Source organism: Stenella coeruleoalba (assembly GCF_951394435.1).
Source record: "Stenella coeruleoalba genome assembly, chromosome: 16".
Classification (NCBI taxonomy): Eukaryota; Metazoa; Chordata; class Mammalia; order Artiodactyla; family Delphinidae; genus Stenella; species Stenella coeruleoalba.
In genome coordinates, this window is record NC_137162.1 from 36,674,464 (window position 1) to 36,694,501 (window position 20,038).

The 20,038-nt window shown below is 40.8% G+C and overlaps 1 protein-coding gene across 1 annotated transcript; it reads right to left on the reverse strand.

Moving 5' to 3' along the window:
- Positions 1-7,929: 7,929 nt before the first annotated feature.
- On the reverse strand, positions 7,930-20,015 carry IFIT5 (interferon induced protein with tetratricopeptide repeats 5). The gene is made up of 2 exons (XM_079900363.1): positions 19,874-20,015; positions 7,930-12,203 (listed from the first exon to the last, which is right to left on the reverse strand). Exons 1-2 carry the CDS (start codon positions 19,876-19,878, stop codon positions 10,760-10,762), a joined length of 1,449 nt encoding a protein of 482 aa, XP_079756489.1. The 5' UTR covers positions 19,879-20,015; the 3' UTR covers positions 7,930-10,759.
- Positions 20,016-20,038: the final 23 nt, after the last annotated feature.

Sequence of the window (20,038 nt, forward strand, 5' to 3'; positions counted from 1 at the left end):
ATAAAAAGATTGATGTTTAAAACATTTTATTGTGAAAATTTCCAAACATATACAAAACCAGAAAGAAAAGTACAATGAACTTGATGTACCCATCCCCCAGCATTTATCTACCCCTTTCCCTACACCCCTGATGAAGCTGTTTGAAATATGTTGACAGAACAAGGAATAACTAAACTTGGCAAGAACATGCTAGCGGAGGGTATGGGTGGTCAGTATCACCTATTCAAGAGCCACATCATTACCTACAAAGCTGATGGGGACCCCTTGCTTGCCGCAGTCTTCCTTTGGGCGTCTGAATTGCAGGCTAAAACTCTTCCTGCTTCGTTCCCAGCCCCGATGTGGTCTATCTACCTGAAGCTTAAGGAGGTGTCAAATAAGTGAAAAGTGCTTCTGAATTCTGGGAGAGAGTGATCACTATTACTTGCATTATTCCTCGTAATTATTTAAGTGTCAGAGCCCTCTTTGAGGGGTCCAGGACCTAGGATTGGTCTAAAATTAAATACAAAGCACTTTTTTTTTTTTTTTTTGCTGTACGCGGGCCTCTCACTGTTATGGCCTCTCCCGTTGCGGAGCACAGGCTCCGGACGCGCAGGCTCAGCGGCCATGGCTCACGGGCCCAGCCGCTCCGCGGCATGTGGAATCCTCCCAGACCGGGGCACTTACCACTGAGTCCAGTGCCTAATTCATAGTCACTCAATAAACACTTGGTGAATGAGTGAAAACAATAAGTGAGCAAATGAAAAAAAGAACGAAGGAAGAAACGGCTAAAGAGCATTATAATGCAGCAAGGGTAGGGCTGACTGAAGGTCAGGTTTGCTTGAAGTAGCTCTTGCACCCAGAATGCATAGGAAATGTTAGATGTTCCCAATTCAGTGGCCCTAAATAGGACACCTGGTAAGAAGTGTCACGTAAATAGCAGGAGCTCCAGAGCACTGAGTATCATGGGGCAGGTTTGGGAAAGGGAATAAAGGTGGCAAAGAGAAGAGTTGGTAGAAATATATTAATTAAAACTTTAGATTAAGGCCTGAATGTAAAAATGATACAACTGTGTTGAACCCAGACAGACGTAATTAAATAGCTCTGTTGTGATCAAATTGAGTGGGAGGCCTGGGCAAGAGGCACTGCCCGTGCAAAGGAGCCCTGGAATATTGGGAAAAGGTGGAGCGCAGGAGTCTCATCGTGAAAAGATGGGGTTTCAGTTACAGGGACCACACAAGCTGCTTTTACTTTACATGAAAACCCTGCTCCAGGATTTGGCCGGGAGCAGAAGCCCCTGACTGGCGTCTTGCCCGGTACTGTGGCTGGCCTCTAACTCACAGGGCATGACTGAAAATCAGACGGCGTACTGGCTAACTTTTTTAAGAGTTGGTGAGAGGAGTTAATCAACCAAAACTATTTATTAAGCACCTCCTTGGAATCTGGCACCATGTTATATATCGTGGGGAATTCAAACTACACGTACCACCCCTTCCATGATCTCAGGTGTACTTCCTAATTGGTAAATTGAAACTAACTCAGGTGAGAATAATCCCAAGAGGTGTTTAAACGCTGACTGAGGCTAAGGGCGTTGGTTCTCTGGGCGTCAGGAGAGGAAGAATTCGTGCTCTGCCAGAGAAATTTGAGATGATTCCGAGGAACTCAGGTATGGAATTGAGTGGGTTGGAAACAGCCTCTACTCTTTTCAGGGGAAGAAGCTGGGGAGTAAGGGAAGAGGATGTGGGGAAGCCTCTTTATGTGGCTACCTGAAGTTCTAGTCGATTCCTAAGGCCAATGCAAAATCAAACACAAGCTGACACTAATAAATGTTCTGGTGAGGGGATCCACAAAGGTGTCTGGAACTTTGGGGACTGCTGGGATTTTGGGCTGCATTTGGCTAAATTAAAAACAGGGATTTTCAGGGCCTGGGGTTATACTTTAACAATTACCTCTCAACTCTAAAAAGGAATCATTTAGGGCTTCCCTGGTGGCGCAGTGGTTGAGAGTCCGCCTGCTGATGCAGGGGACACGGGTTCGTGCCGCGGTCCGGGAAGATCCCACATGCCGCGGAGCGGCTGGGCCCGTGAGCCATGGCCGCTGAGCCTGCGTGTCCGGAGCCTGTGCTCCGCAACGGGAGAGGCCACAACAGTGAGAGGCCCGCGTACCGGAAAAAAAAAAAAAAGGAATTATTTGTAAGTTTTTTCTTCTTAAATAGTCCAGAGATTCAAGAAAGTTTTTGTTTTGGTTTGTTTTGTTTGTTTTGTTTTGTTTTTCAAATAACTACATGTTATGCAGCGCTGCCATCTGCTGGAATTAGACCACTTCCCAAAAGTTGGTGATGCCTCCAATTACAGTTTAATTGGACAAGGCCAGCCTTAGAACAAAGTTTGTTGTTCCCTTCTCTTCCCTCCCCTAGTCCCTGCTCACTACCCATCCCACATGTATCCTCTTCCTCTTGCAAGTACAAATATAGGGATAAAGATGCTGTGTTGTATTTTTCAGGATATATTTTCATTGCCTAGGTCACTTCTCTATGTAGAATATCAAAGTTAATATGAGTGATAATTTTAATTGACTTAACTAGGGCTAACCATAGGTAAAATTTAATGTGAAAAAAAATATTTTGAGCCCTCTGTGGCCTTCTTTGGGAATTCAGATTGCCATCCTGGGTCCCATTCTTGGTTCCCTACTATTGTGTTAATTGATTTGATATGAGTTGAAAAAGGATTAAGTTAAAGTGTAAGATGAAATCTCAAACACATACCAGAAGTCAAATTTTGAGAAATGTTGAAACCAAATGACATAGGCGAGTGTATTCTGTATAATTTGGAAACATAAAATGTCATGCTGGTTATACTGTATACTAATTATGACAGATTTAGTGATTGAATTTACTTTTAAATGTGTACTTCCCATGAAATTGTGAAGGGATGCTATTTATAGCAACAATTGCCTTCAAAGAGAGTGTATCATGTTAAAATGAAAGACTCTTGTTGAACTAAGCAACTAAATGAATTTGGTTATGCATAAGTGTGTCTGTGGCTGTATATGAGGATAAGAGAAAACTGAATTACTCTGTTTCAGGAAAACAGTGGAATTGGTTTTTTTTCAGGAGAAGAGTAGAGATAGGGAAGGAGATAAGGCCCAGAATTATGGCAAGAGGCAGGAATATCAAGAAATGGTTGAGGGTGTTTCCTTCTTTCTTTCTCTTTTCCCTTCAATCCATCTCTCTCTTTTCTTTCTTTCCTTCTTTCTTTCTCCCCATCTCCTCTCCTCTCCTTCCTTCTATGCTTTCTCCTGCTCTCTTCCTTAAAAAAGTGATTATATAATATTAAATTACTAAGTTGTGGATTCTCCTCTCCTAAACTTTATCAATAAAGGGTTTTTATATACAAATGGCCTGTAAATGGCTTTCATTTTTGGTGTTTGTTTGGTTTTTATGTTTGTTGTTTGTTTTGGTGAGATTGAGGTGTAAGGTTACCGGTGTTAAGGTGGTATGGAAAAGGGAAATCATGTGAAGAGGTGAAGTGCCTCTTAAACTAAATTAGTATTCAGTGGAATTAGGGGCTCAGAGCTACTTTCCAAAGTCCATGGCTTGGAGGCTCAAGGCAAACTCAGGGGATATTAAGGGGCAGGTGATCCCAGCCTACTTCTTGTCGTTTCATGAGTTACAGCACCCTCCTTCCTTGCCTTCTTGTGTTGTTCTCCACACTGGGTAAAGTTCTGATTCTGGTTGGTATGTGCATGGGAGATATATCCTACTTCCCAAGGGCAAAGAATGGGATATTCTGGCTTCTAATTGTTTACTGGTTTTTCAACCTTCCAAAGTAGGTTTGCTTCCTTTTTCGAGGAATTTATTCCAAATCTCTGATTTCTAACATCCAACTCTTAAGCCCCTCCCTTAGACTGAGTCCCTTGATTTCTCAGGCCATTCTCTCCAGGGGTTTCAGAGCAGCTTTTTTTTTTTTTTTTTTTTTTTCGGTATGCGGGCCTCTCACTGTTGTGGCCTCTCCCGTTGCGGGGCACAGGCTCCGGACGTGCAGGCTCAGCAGCCACGGCTCACGGGCCCATCCGCTCCGCGGCATGTGGGATCTTCCCGGACCAGGGCACGAACCCGTGTCCCCTGCATCAGCAGGTGGACTCTCAACCACTGCGCCACCAGGGAAGCCCTCGGAGCAGCTTTTAATCCCTTTCACAATTCCTTCCAGGGAGTTCTGGGACTCTGTGAAAGTGTTGGGTGACCTATGATTGTAGAATGTCTGTGCTTTGTGTGATTCTCTGTAGCATTCTCCTACAGTTTCTGTAAAGATTGGTCCTATCGTCCCATATCCTTCATTACAAATTTTAAAGCTATTTAGAAAATATTGATTAGTGGTTAAATGTTAGATTCTAGAACCAGATACCCAGGGTTTGAATCTCTTTCTACCTCTTATTAGCTACGTGACCTTGGGCTTACTTAATCTCTCTCAATTTCAGTGTACTCATATGCAAAAGGAAATAACAAAAATGCTTATCTATAGAGATTTTGTGAGGATTTTATAAGTTTAATACATGTAATGCACTTAAAACAGCACCTAGTACATATTATATTCTATGTAGCTATGAGTTAGCTATGGCTATTCACATGACACTATAGTCTATATATGTGGCTGAACTAGGATTCCCTCCTTCCTAGGGCTTTGCTCCAATCTGGTGGTGAGTTAGGGACATGTTTGGAGGAAGTTGACCTATAGGCTCACTTTTGAACTCTTGGGTATTCATCTCTTTCTTCCTCACCCCATTTTACCCTTTATCAAATTGGAATGGAAGAAGTTTCAACAGGAATGGCTTTTCCTGAAGAATAGGAAAGGCCAGTGTGTTCAGTGTCTTTGGTGTTAAATCCAAGTGACATCAATCCATGCTTGTCCTTCAGAGTTTATCCACGAGGCATCTGTGTGCTCCCATGAGATTTGGCTTTCCCAAAGCTTACACATCTCACCTTCATTATTTTGTTGTTTTCTCTTCCTAGAGCCCATCATGAAAGGAGATATTGAGAATTCTAGTTCATCACTTATAAAGGACCCCTAGGTTCTGAGCAGATAGAATATATACATGGCATTTCTGTGCATGTTCCTAGTAATTAGATCTGTTTTTTAATTCACTTAAAGTGAAGTACAACGAAACACTTAACAAATTTATCTTAGCAAATAAGACACTGCCAGAGAAGGTGGGAGTTTTGTTTGGGGTGGGATAGGTATGTGTGGCTTGATACAGGAAAAGAGGAAGCTAAGGCAGAAAAGAAACCACATCTCAGTGATCCAGAGAACTTTGGCTAAGAAGAGAATTGCAGAGGAATGGGAGGCTGTGGTCCTGGGAGAGAAGTGGGAGAGAAGAGTGGAGAGGTAAGATCCTCCCCAAACCTCTGATTCTACATTATTCTTGCTTATTCCTTGTTATTTCCCCTAACCTTTTTATTCAGAGAGCTTCCACATAACAGGGTAAAAGTTGTATCTAAACTTGGGCTGTTGTTAACTTTAACCTAACATATGTAGTTTCCCTTAGGATTTCTACTTACAAATGGAATGCATAGGATGTAGAGCAGACAAGGCCATCCCCCCCAAAGTTATTACAGTCGTTTCCTTACCTAGATGATCCTCAGAATCCCTTTGGGTGCTTTACAAATATATAGGCCCCACCCCTGGAGGTTCTAGTTTAGTAGGTCTTTCATGGGACCTGGGAATTTGATATTTAAAAAACTTCACCAGTGGTTCTGATTTAGGGTTAGGTTTATGAACCACTGATACAATGCAGAGAGAGTGGACTGTAAATGAGGTCAGATCTGGTCCTAGCGCTACCACTTAGTAACTAAGTAGCTTGTGTGATTCTGATAATGTTAACTAACTTCTGAGCGTTGCTCTATTTATTTGCAGTGTTGAAATAGTTAAATAAGGTATAATATTAAAGTATCTTATAATTAATGCAAAGCAGTTATTTTTATATGGGACTTTACCATTACATATATATATACACACACACACACACACACATATATAGCTGTACATATATATGTACAAGCTGACCACGTGGGTAATCTGGCTGTCCTTTGATGTCTAGGTCATCCCATACTCACTTTTATCATCTACCTTTTTCACTTTGAATTTGGACAAGTCCAGTTCAAGGCCTGTAGACCTCACGGCAGCTGTGAATAAGCTGGTGATGGCTTCTTCAGCCTCTGCTCAGCTTTATTGGATATAAGTCATTATTTCAGTCAACACAGCCATCTTTGGTACTTCAGATACATTCACAGCCATAATTCTACCTATTTCTAAAAATTTTATTTATTTATTTATTTATAGCTGCGTTGCGTCTTCGTTGCTGCGCGCCGGCTTTCTCTAGTTGCAGTGAGCGGGGGCTACTCTTCATTGCAGTGCGTGGGCTTCTCATTGCGGTGGCTTCTTTTGTTGCAGAGCACAGGCTCTAGGCACGCAGGCTTCAGTAGTTTTGGCTCGTGGGCTCTAGAGCGCAGGCTCAGTAGTTGTGGCGCACGGGCTTAGTTGCTCCGCGACATGTGGGATCTTCCTGGACCAAGGCTCAAACCTGTGTCCCCTACATTGGCAGGCGGGTTCTTAACCACTGCGCCACCGGGGAAGCCCATAATTCTACCTATTTTTTGAAGTTGTCTGAATTACAGTTGGTAGCAGTTGCTACAATGTGAGTATAACTTCTTCCCTTGCTCCACTTTCCGTACCCCATTCCCCCTACCCATGATGCTGAGAACAGATCTGTAGGAATAAAGAGGAATAAGAGAACCAGACTGAAATCTCAACAGAAATAGTTTACTGGGGGCTTCAGTAATGACTAGAGCTAGAATGACTACCTCCTTTTTGAAATACTTCACTTGCTATAGACATGTATGGAATGGGGAAGAAGACAAAATTTGAATCTACATGACTTTGGTATTTTTGGCTGCCAGTATCCAATCCCGATTTTCTCGATAATTCCATCCCTGCACCTTGCAGTCCATGCTTCTAAGGAAGTTAACTTTCTCCTCATTCCCGTCTTTCTGTGCCAGCTATGTCTCAGGCCTAACTAATGAACATGGTCTCTTCCTCTCTGGCCATGATGACTTATTTGAAAATGGTTCCATAACCTATGACAGTCCTATCACACTGCAAACCTGGACTTCTCAGATGGTTCAGGGAAGAGATGTGCTCTTTTCCACTGCATAGAGACAAGAGTGCATGTGGCAGCCATCTTAGGATCACAAAGGTAGTTTTCTCAGAATGGAGCCAAATTTGATAAATCAGTGCTGAGAAGTAGAGACAGTGATTGTGTCTTGGCCACAGTGCTTTGAAAAGACTAAGCCTTGTTTGAAAACACGATTTACTTTTGTTTCTTACTGGTTTAAAGACAGATTATGCCAGGTTTTCTATTTTCTGTCATTTACAGTGGATAGCATCTTATATACAAATATTTATACAATTTCTTTAAGAGATGTGGGTCATCTGAATTGAAGTACTGAATGCTACCAAGGATCATGAAACACTTTCAAAAGCCAAATGGTCAGGTATAGGATATGTAAGGCATGCCTTAAGACGGCATGTGTGGAAAAACCTACACATAAGTAGATAGGAAGTGGATGTTATTATTTTGGCTACATTAATATACATATAGTTCATAGAAAAGATAAGGGATAATTCTACCAGAGTCCTAAAACCTCACTTTAGGTATGAAGTTAAACCCTGTGCACAAACCCTTGCCAAAGGATAAAGACAATTTGGAGAGAATTCAAAATAACCATGATGGGGAGGAGACTGCAATATGTCTCATGGCAGTGGGTGAAAGGAAATGGAATGTTTAACTCAAGTTTCAGGGGACACAGGGCAATTGTCTTCAATTACTTTAAGATATGTGTAGTAGACATTTGGTTTTTGGCAACTCAGTGTCACGACTTCACATAACAGCCATATGTATTTGGTGATTCATTTGTTCCTTCAAATTTATCTGAAATTAGTGCTGCCCCTGGACTATTAAATTACATCATTCATTATATTTTCATTTTTGCTTAAGTCAGTTTAGCTAAGTTTTTTGATTTGCAATTAAGAGTTTTAACTAATACAAAATGTCATCTCTAAAAAGCATTAGATCTTTGAAGTCCCTAAGGACAGACCAAAATGTGTAAACTACACGCTAGAAGTCTTCAGTTAAATGGCAGAAACAAATTTTATTTTTTTAATAAATTTATTTTTGGCTGCATTGGGTCTTCGTCGCTGCGCGCGGGCTTTTTCTGGCTGTGGCAAGCGGGGGCTACTCTTCGCTGTGGTACGCAGGTTTCTCATTGCGGTGGCTTCTCTTGTTGCAGAGCTCAGGCTCTAGGCGTGCGGGCTTCCGTAGTTGTGGCTCACGGGCTCTGGAGTACAGGCTCAGTAGTCGTGGCGCACAGGCTTAGTTGCTCCGCGGCATGTGGGATCTTTCTGGACCAGGGATCTAACCCGTGTCCCCTGCATTGGCAGGTGGATTCTTAACCACTGCACCACTAGGGAAGTCCCAAATTTCTAAGAATAAGGACTATCTGAAGACAAAAATTATCGTTTAGGAAGATAATTCAACCTTCAAATTTTGATGGTTAATTAATAAAGGTGAATTTTGAGGTCTTTTTTAAACTGAAGAGTCTATGAAAGTATCTCTAAATAAAGTTTAGGAAGGCAAGCACAATACTGACAAAATTTAAAGTTATTATAAATATTAATTTTAGTTCAACTTATATAGTTGTATTATTCATATGCTGATTTTATACTTTCTTAGTGTTATGCTTCTTATATATTTCAATATTTTAATATCTAGTGGATTTTAAAATCACTTAATAGACCTTAAAGTCTAATGTTTAAATAGAGAGGCTTGTATAGTTGTATCTTTGTTTTGATATCACAACTGTAATTTTATTGCATATGAAGTCTCTACTTGGGAACATAACCTTAATCGTAACATTATTCCCAATGGGAGAAAATGACTTGCTGCAAAATAAGCTATTTGCTGCAAAACAGGACAAATGCTTCTACTGATAGGTTAGGACTTCGGTCCTGAATTACTGAAATACTTAAAGACCATTCCCTTGCCTGTTCTTAATTCTTGAATAAACAAGTGAAATCAGCGAAATAAATAAAACCAGCAGGGAGATAAGTAAAACGAACCTTAAAAAAAATTTAATTCATGAGATACACTGCAGTATTTATGTATGTTTGAATATGCTGAGAAAAAAATATCTGGAGGGATACCTATCAAATTATTAACAGTTTACCTTGGGCATGTGGAACTGGGGTAGGGCGAAGGAAGTGCTCTTTTAAATTCATATACTTTAGTATTGTTTGAAATTTTACAATGAGAGTTCACTACTTCTGTAATAATCAAAACTATAATAGAAATTTAAAAAATAAAAATAGTAACAAAAAGTAAAAAACACAGTAGTTTTAGGAGGTATGGAGAATATATACAGTATATATTACAGTAGTTTTAAGAGCTACATTGAAGGTATGGATCATATGGCATATTTTTCCACTAACACTGTGGTGGTAAATATAATTGTGTAGTCTATAATCAAGGAAACAACATTAAAGAAGCCACTTTTAGCAACATCCCGATTTAAAAAGTCCTCTGGGGTAAAAGCCCTTAAGCAGTGACCCTTCAAAGTGGATATTAAAACTGAAAACAGGGCTTAACTATTCCTAGAGGATCTACAGGAAAACATGTCAATCTGAAAACTTCAGACAAAAGGAAAAGCTTCATAGAAGTAACTTTGGAATACTAAAACAGTTAACCAAAGGCCAGAAATTGTGTGGATGAGAATTCCAACCAGTCCAGACCCAAAACTAAATCACTGAAATCTTGGTAATCTGGGGATGTAGGTTAGGGGCATCTACTTTACCCATTTGTTTATCATTTCTCCCAACTTCTCAATTGGTCCGCTTTTTATCTCAATGATTTTAACCTAAAAATACTGCAATTTTAATTGGAAGGAATAAAATTAATTCCATCTAGATTAACTTTAGGTTTATTCTTCTAGTTAAAAGAACTAGAAAAATTTGAAACTAATGATTTTCCATTATCCATTTTTTTCCTCATCACTATTTCTAGCTACTTAATGAATATTTTGGGAGGTAATACTTTGGATTTCTCATGGGTCCCTGAAGTTCTGTATATGGGGAAATCTTTTTTCTCATGTTCTAGTATTTTCTCCTTTTATTGAAGTCATCAGGGATGACAAACTTCTATTATAAACTTTTTTCTTCCAACAAAGAGGATTCTTTAGGTAACTATCATGTTGATGGTTAAATATCCTCAAAGTTGGAACATCTGTAACTAGAGGTTTCCGTCTTTTGCAAGCTACATAGTTAAGTGCTTAACTAATATAATTTTGCACTCCTTAAAAGACTGTTCCTGATGTAGGTGTCAAAGGCATGTGTAGGATTATACTCGCAGCATAAGGAAGTGATATGGAAAACTTCACAAAATCTGATCAGAAAATTATTATAAATAGCAGAGATAAAGGATATAAAGTCATAATGACCATACTTTATAAAGTTACAACAGCTGGAATTTTGCTGTTTCTCAATGGATTACTGTATTTTAATTAAAAAAAAGATTCATCATAACTAAATATATAAAGTATTTAGCATGATGCCAGATACAAAATAACAATTCAATAAAACTTAGCTCTATAATGAACAATGGATTAAAACAATAAAGAAAAATATAAGAAACCAAAATGGAGGAAAAAAGCTTAGAACTAATTTCCTGGAGTATGTATTTAAATGGAAAGTCGAAGCTCACAGAGAGCAGTAAGAAATTCTGCATTTTCTGGATCTATCTTTTGGGCCCTTTCATAGTACTCAGCAGCTTGCCTCTTTTCTCCCTCCAGCTTGTAAACAAACCCTAGGGCACTTAAACTCTGCACATCTGAATCATTGTGACCAAGTCTCTTGGAAGCCAATTTCTTTAGAGCACTTGTCAGTTTAGTACGCAGAGATGACCTGTCTTTGACCTTTAAGGCTTCTAAATAATGGTGGATGGCAGTATTTTCTGATTTACAGTGAAATTCCTGAAAGCGGCCATAGTGGTAGTGGATCTGATGTTTGTGGTCATCAGTTATGTTCTCCAGACGAAGAGCTTTCTGAAAAATGTCTTCAGCGTTGCCATACTGGCCTCCCTCAGCATACATGTTGGCCAGGTCCGTGTAGGCAAATGCAAACATAGAATCTCGCTCCACAGCTTCTTTGAAATGAAATATAGCTGATGTAATCAGCTCATCAACTTTCAGTTTATCCTTTCCTTTAGGTCTGTTGCGAGTGGCCTTCTTGATTTGGATCATTTGTGCCCTATAGCAAAGTCCCATTTGGTGATGCAGGAAAGAAGAGGTTGGTGTTGCCTCTAAGGCCTTTTTCAAAAGTTCAAGAGCTTTGTCCCAGGAATTTTTTCTCCTATAGAATTTGGCTGCATAACGAAGAACGTAAGGTTGGGATGATATTTGGTCCAGGATTTCTTCAATATACTTTTCCCCTTCGGCTTCTGCATGTACATCTTGAAGCTTCAGCGCCAGAAAAACCTTAATATAGGAATTATCTGGGTTCAGGGTAACAGCTTTCCGCAGGGGGCCCAGAGAAAAGCTCTTTATAGACCCTTCTCTGTCAGAATCATCCAGCCGATACACTGTGATGGCATAGCCGATGTTAAATTCTGGATTGTCGGGTTCTGCTTCCAGAGCCTTCTCAAAAGCTGCTTTAGCCTTTTGGTAATACTTTCCTCCAAATTTCAAGAGTGCCCACCCTTTCTCACAGTCAATCTCTGGACGCTCCAACTTGTAGTCAGAAGGACTGGACAATTTCTTGCAGACGTTCCCTACCTTGTCTATATACTTCTGAGCTTCTTTAAGCTGGTCCATGTGATAATAAACCCAGGCGTAGTTTCCCCAAGTGACCAGACTTTGTACTTCTTCTTTGTCCGAGTGTTCTCGCTGTATTATTTCTTCTGCTTGTTTCAAGCACTCTAGAGCATCTTTATTTTGGCCCTTCAGGTGTTTCACATAGGCCAACAGGTTATAAAGAGTGAGTCTGGATTTTGTGGTAAGAAATTCAAGCTGTTGCCCAATTGTATCTTCTACATCAAACAGATCAATGTCTTCCTTAAGTAAGTTCCATGTGAAGTGACATTCTAACTCCAACAGAATGGCCTTCAATGAGTCCTTAGGAATTTCACTGTCAAAGATAAAATCCTTTTTAATTTTTGAAGAAATAAAGGAAATAATAAATTTTTAAAGCTTAAACAGGTTGTTAAGCAAAGAACTGTATTTTATCTATTTGATCTTACAGTTAAAGCACTAGGTTTCTATAACTCTATACACAGAGGAAACTAGTATAGTTATGTCCTAAAATATTTCATTAAATTCACATTATTTATTGCAAAACCAATTCTGGAGAGATGACAGCATTTTCTATGTTATAGGGTATCTATTTCCTTTTGGCAGTCACTAACCCACAAGGACCACCTATTTTTAGAGAGGGGAATTTAAAATATCATATTTACTAGTTCTGAAAATTAATAATAATAGATATATACACAGTTAATAAACAACATAAAAATTTCTTTTCTGTATTATGAGTAGTGAAGGGAAAGAGGAGAAGGTGAGAAATAAGAAAAATAAGTACACTGAAGGAGAGAGAAGCCACATGAATATATAATTTTTGCAGAGAAATAAAGAAACAAACAAAGGAAACCCCACAGAGAAAAAAAAGACACAGAGTCAGAAAGGAACAGGAACAGGAACACCAAGAGACGGGAAGAAGTATTATAAGTTTGAGATATAACAAAGATTTAGAGAAAATGGGGAAAAAGCAAAGGGAGGGTTAGTAGGTTTTGATGTTATGTGGAATATCCTTCTGACCTTTAGGATTGTGGGCATAAATAAAGGCTACCACCTATTATTAACTTAACATTACCCTTAATGTTCACTTCACAAATATTTGTTGAACTCCCTTTGTGTGAAGCACAGTGTTATCTCTGCAGGGCCTAGTTTCATCTCTGAAGCTAGGAAGCTGAAGGGGAAAGGAAGGGACAGGAAGTATTTATTCATTACCGAAAGACTTTTATGTGCAAGATGTTCTGAATAACCCTGGGGATGTAACTGTGAATAAGACACAGCCCTGCTTATACAGAGCTTATAAGTACACTAAGTACACAGTCAATTACAACTCAGCATTCCAGTAAAGTTCCATGGAAGTGACTCAGGAAGGGCACATAGTCCAGTGTTGTGGACATCTGGGGCCTTCATTTGGTGGAACATCTCCCCCTACTCTCAGTCCATGTGATCTGAGACAGGCTGTCTACACTTTCTTCCAGTCTGTAGGAAAGCACACATATTCCAGCCATTCCTTGGACCCAGTGATATATTCAGAGATAATCCAATTAAAATATAATTTTGCTGAAATGGGGCTTTGCTGGAACTCTCTTCCAAAAATTTTAAGCTTGTAGAATATAAGCTGGAGTTGCTGGTGGCCATCTTTCCAAACTCTTGGGGACAGCCTGCCTGAGAAAGAATCAAGCATAGAGGAAAGCAGGGCTTAGACAGGAATAAAGACAGATTGCTTGTGGTGCTGATTAAATACCTGGATCACCCTATCCATCCCTGGACTTCTACTTTTTTAAGGAAATAATCTCTCTTTTTGCTTAAGCCAGTTGGAACTGGGTTTCTCCTGTCTGCAACTGACAAAATCCTGATTAATATACCTAGTTTTGCTGATGGTAGTGGCGAGGCAGTCAGGAAAGACTTTCTAAATCTACAATCGGCCACAATTAAGGGTTGAAAGAAATTTACAGAAAAAAAAAAAGCTACTTAAGGCTTCTCTCAAAGAGGGAAATATTCTAATTATCGGATGAATAATGTACAGTGTGTGTATTTCCCTTTATGCTGTGCACAGGACTCTCCTCCTTATATGTATGTATGCATATTTGTATAAATGTTTACGGGAACTATAGTATTTCTATCAAGAAACATTTATTGGGGACTTTCCTGGTGGTCCAGTGGTTAATAATCCGCCTTCCAATGCAGGGGATGCGGGTTCGATCCCTGGTTGGGGAACTAAGATCTCACATGCCACGGGGCAACTAAGCCCGCACGCCGCAGCTACTGAGCCCGCACACTCTGGAGCCCACGCACCACAACCAGAGAGAAACCCGCACGCCGCAATAAAGAGCCCACGTGCCACAACGAAAGATCCCGCATGCTGCAGCGAGGATCCCGTGTGCCGCAACTAAGACCCAATGCAGCCAAATAAATGAAAAAAAGAAGGAAACATTTATTGATCACCTCATGTCATACGTGCCAGGCAATATGCTGGTTGTAGTGAATACAGTAATGAGCAAGATAGAAAAAGGCCTTTTCTTCATGGTAATTCTATTATAGGAGAGGAGGGAACAAAAGGGGTTGACAGAAAATAAACATGTAAACAAATCAACAGACAACGTAATTCCAGACAGTAATAAGTGTTAAGAAAAAAAAAAATCAGAGTAATGGGATTATGTGGTGGTGGTGGTAGTGGTGGTGTACTTTAGTTATGATTGTCGAGGAATTCTTTTAGTTGGGGCTGACCTGTGCATTGCAGGATATTTAGTAGCATCCCTGGCCTTGACCCAGTAGATGTAACTAGCATCCCTCCGGTGGTGACAACCGAAACTGTCTCCAGACATCACCAAATGTCCCCTGGGGGAGCAAAAATCACCCTGGTTGAGAAGCACTGGCTTAGACCATTCTGCCCTCAGATCTTTTATGACTTCCTCCTTTTCATTGTTGAGATCTTACTTCAACTCAATTGCCCCTTTCTAATCTTAATAATCAGTAGGGGAGCAGATAAACCAAGAAATCTCGTGTCATGAAAGCCTAAAGAAGAAAATGTTGATTTTGAAAAAAGAGAAATGTTTAATGTGCACAATGATCCTAAGAGGTTGAGAAAATGAGGACAGAGATCACTGTTTGGGGAGGAGTAAAGTTGTGGGGGAACTTGTTGTTTTAACAGAACGGTAGGGATGAAAATATTACTGGAGTGGGTTGAGGAGATAATGGGAAGAGGAGAAGAAGTGGATATGGTCACTCCTTCAAGGAATTTTACTATGAAGGGAGTAGAGGAACAGAGGCAAATCTGAGGAAATTGTCAGCATTCACTCAATGTATGCAGAAATGTATTAAAAGTGAAACAGAGGCAAATCTGAGGAAATTGTCAAAAATTTTTTCATATTTTTAATGACTTAATGATATGTCAAAGGGAAATGATCCAGTATTAAGGGAGAAAATGATTCTTGTGGGAGAGATGGGGATACTTGTGAGAAGGACGGAATATGAAGCAGAGTGAAACTATACACTGTTAATACTACTCAAATCTTTATCTCCAGCCCCAAACTCCTAACCATGGTTACTATGCCCTTTACCATCTGGCCCATGTCTACTTCTCTAACCTCATTTTGTACCACTTTCCTCATGCTCACTGCACTCCAGTCTTACAAGCCTTTACAAAATTTTATTGTTTATTATTTCTTATGCCAAGTATGCACCTACGTCAGGGCATTTGTACCTGCTTTTTATTCCCTCACTCTGTGAATTCTTCCTAAGAGAGTACTAGGGTTTACTTATTCTCATAATTCTGGGCTTGGTTCAAATCTCAGCTCTTCAAAGAAGGCTACCCCTGACCACTTTAGCTCAAGCTGCATCTCCACCTTGCCTGCCATCCTACAGTCTAGTCTATCACATTTTCCTATTCTTCACAGCACCTTTATCAATATTTTCTGGGAGTTGGGAAGGAAGAGAAGAGTGCTTTGAATCAAATATGAGATTGAGGTTTTAAAATGAATTGGGCTGAGTCTTCAGGAACTGGAAAGAGGCTGTCCTAATAGCCAAAAGTGGCAGAAGAGTCAGAGAACTGGACTAAGTACACAATTAGCAGTAGTGACTAGAAAAATAAAACCACTTCATATTTATAATCTAATCATATACTTCATGACATGTTTTCTAATTTTATAAATACTAAATTTAAACATTAATAGCTAACTTAGTATTATATTTAGTAGACATTTACATTCACTTATAATTACTAATTTTAATTTTATAAATTTTTCATATTTATTCTCTTGTGTGGTCTGTATATACATGTAAACACATATATACAGGTCCCACATTTTAGTGATTGCAGGTTCTAGACCAGAGCTTTCTAACAGAACTTCCTGCCACGATGGGAATGTTCTTATCTGTGCTGCACAATGTGATAGACACTACACACGTGACCACTGATCACATGAAATGTGGCTAGGATGACCACTGAACTGCTTTTTATATTTTATTTACTTTTATTAATTTGAATAGTCACGTATGACTAGTGGTTACTGCATGGGACAGGACAGTTGAAGACACTGGGCCTATAGAGCTTAATGTATAAAAAAGCCTCAAGCCCAACAGGCTAGACCTCTACTCTAACTTGAAATTTTCCCTATTTTATTGACAGTGAGGGCTAAATTAAATGGCAAACAAGGATATATATGAGAAAACAACTTTATGCATAAGACCTAGGTTCACTACAGATTCAGCTCAATAGTATAAATGTTACACTTGTACAATATATTTCTAGAATCAGATGAGAGGTCAAAAAAAACACCCCCCAAAACCATTCACTTGCCACACTGCACATGTCAGGCAGTCTGCCAAGCACTTTACACAAATTACATTTAATTTTTATAACAGTGTCTTATTATTTTCACAATTTTATGGATGAGGGCTGGGAAACAGAGTTTAAATTACATGTCCAAGGTTACACAGCTATAAAGTGTCCAAGCACAGATTCAAACCTAGTTCTGCCTGACTTAAACAAAAGGTTATGCCTTTTAACCATAATGCTATACTACCCCTTTCACATAAAAATTGGAGTTGTTTTTAAGAATAGTTTGCTTTAAAATATAGGATATGTCTAATGTATGTAAAATTCACTTTGCCTGGGAAGGACTTAAAAGAAAACAAGAGATTTTAGAGCAGCTTAAAGAGCAGGTAAGAGGTTGTGTAACTGCCCATTGGAAAGGACATGTCAGACAGTTAAAGGTCTCAGGATAAGAAAACAATGGTTTCAAATACGAGCCCTCAATCTAAAGTCATAGCATTCTGCATTGTTGGAGCTGTTTTGAGATGGAGCTGCTTCTCACTAGGACACGCTGTGGAGGGGCAGAGAGGGTGATTAATGATTCTTTCAAATAACAAAAGAGCTGGGTGGAAATGTATTAAAAGTGATCTGAAGGAAGGACAAAAATCTTAGTTATCAAAGATATAATTATCATCATTATTCATGTAAGGGAATTAAAATACCTTTTTTTCCATAATCCAAAGATATGCTGATGATCTTCCAAGGTATTTCTTCTATCTCTGATCTCTCCCCTGAATTCCAGACTTATCTAACTTTTAGTTTACACCTTCAATTAGAAGTTCAGTTGGCATCTCAAGTAAATATAGAAATTATAGAAATCTGGGTTCCTTGAGCCTGTTCCTCCCTTGGTTTTCCCCACCTTGTTCGGTACCTCTTAGTTCCACAGGCCAAATAACCTAGGAGTCATCTTTGATTCCTATTCTTCAATAGGAAGTCCTGTTAATTCTATCACCCAAATACATCTCAAATCCATCCACTTTTTTCCATTTCCACTGCTAGTCTAGGAAAATAGGAAAGACTATTACCTTTCCTTTGAGCTGTGGCAAAAATCTGGTCTCTGTTTCCACTCTTGGTCCCCATACAGTATTAGTAAACTTTTAAAAATGTAAACCAGATTACGTCAGTCTTCTGGTTTAAAATCTCCCAATAGCTTCCCAACACCCTTAGATTTTAATCTAGCCTTTGCCATGTCTTACAAGTCCCTAAAGGAGCTGGACTTGTCTACCCACCCAACCTTGTCTTCTCCTACTCTCCTCCTCATTAACTGTGTTTTAGACATACTGACCTTCTTCCTATCTTGAACATATCAAGTTCAAGGCCTTTTACACCTGTTGTTTTTACTCTACTTAAAAAGCTCTGCTCCTAAATCTTTGTATGACTAGCTCCTTCCTTTAACTCAGCTCAAATATTCCTTACCCAAGAGGCCGCCTGTGGTAGAGCTATCTAAAATCACCCCCTCCATTCTAGGTCACTCTCTTAGCACTATTTTATTTTCCTTATAGCTGTTATCACTTTCTGAATTATGTTGATTATTTACTCATTCATTCTTGGTTGTCTATTTCCCCCATTTAAATGAGAATAAGGACCTTACTCCAGTTTTATGTTTTTCACCTCTGTGTCCCCAGCATCTGTGATTTCAGGCATATAAGAGAAACTCAATAATAAATATTTGTTGAGTGAATGCAATTATATACTGGTAGCTTCTGGCATTTCCAGCCCAGAGGCATGAGCCTAGCATTAAAAAAAAAAAAGCACCTGAATTTCAGATGAGGGAATTCCTGCTAGCTCTTCCCATCTTGCTAATGGCTCCAAACTTTCTGCCACTTCAGTCTCCCCTATGCAACATGGGCTTACCAGCCCTCTGCCCAACCACAGAGTAAAATGAACATCTGCCTCTGCACAAGGACGATGAGGACGGAGGGCTGCCCCAGGCATTATGATGTGGCTGTGAGATCTCCAAGGGACATTCAGTTAGCCGTGTAAGTGCTCTGCCCACACTCTGGAATTTATGCACAACTGGACACTTATGACAAGTTTTACTTTTTCAACTATGTCTACTTAATTTTTAAACTTTGTCTCTGGGAAGCTGGCAGAGAGAGGCTATTGTGTCTCAAGAGGCAACATCTATCTTCAGGTAATTTTGTGTGTGGGGGGGGTGTTTTTTGTTTTTGTTTTTTGCCAGGAAGGAGTAGTCTTTCATTTTTCTTGGGAGACAGTTAGTGCCCAATGGGGTCCACCCCTCTTCCACACCAACCTGCATCTACATACTGTGCACCCGCCTTTCCTTCCCTATTTCTTCAGGCTCCTTCCTGATACTTCCCACCTCCCTCCCTTCTTACAAGTGGTAGAAGTGAGGCATTTATTAAATATTTTTAGTCAACATTTGCAAATATTATGTGCCCCCTTCTACAGTCCTAAGAGATGGATGCTATCAATTTCTACAGGTAAGAAACAGACCCACCGAACTGAAGAAACTTTGCTTTGGGTCACCCAACTCGTAGGTGGTCAAAGTCAGGATTTAGAACAAAGGGCTCTACGGGCTTCAGGGGCCCAAGGTCGGAATCTCTCACTCCTCAGCTTCCCGATGGAGAGCGTTAACTACCCACGTGCAGGGCAGGGGACCGGATTACATGGGTCAGCCTAGGGCCACCCACCACACGCCAGCCAAGGAGACGAGAAAGAAAGCCTCATAAAACGGTGGATGGGGTGGAACTAGAGCAATCTGTCCATGGTACAAAGGAGGGGGAGAAGTCAGACCCAGGAATCAGAAGGCAAAATGGCAGGAACGGACGCGTGTGACGCCGGGCGCTGAGGCCTGCGGGGACCGGCCACGCAGAAGCCGCCCGCACCGGTCCGGGGCCGGCGACGACCAAAGCCGCAGGGAGGTGACAGGCCCGCGGGACGCGTCGCCCGGCACCCCCAGCCCCGCCGCCCCCCGGCCCGACAGTCCCGACCGCGGACGCCCGGGGCTCCAAAGAAGGGTCCGCTCGGCCACCCTCCCCAGCAGGCCCGCCTTCAGCCGTCCCGGGCCCGGACGGGGCTCCCGGGGAGCGCCGCCAACGCAGATGCCTGGCGGCCGGGCTCGGCCCCTTCAAAGGCCGCAGCGCTGCGCTGGAAATGGAATACGCGAGAAACGCGGGTGTGCCACAAAGGCCCCACGGAGTTGGGGAGAAGAAGCGGGCAGAAGCCCTCACCTCATGGTGGCTGGGCTCTGAGTCCGTCTTGGGAGGCGCCGGTCCTCTCCGCTTCTCCCCTCAGCGCTCGGCTGCTGCGCGGACTGAGCGGCCCCGTGCGTGTGCGCGCGCGCGCGAGCAAGATGACCGCAGCGCTAGTCCGCGCGCCCGCGCGCGGGGGCGTCC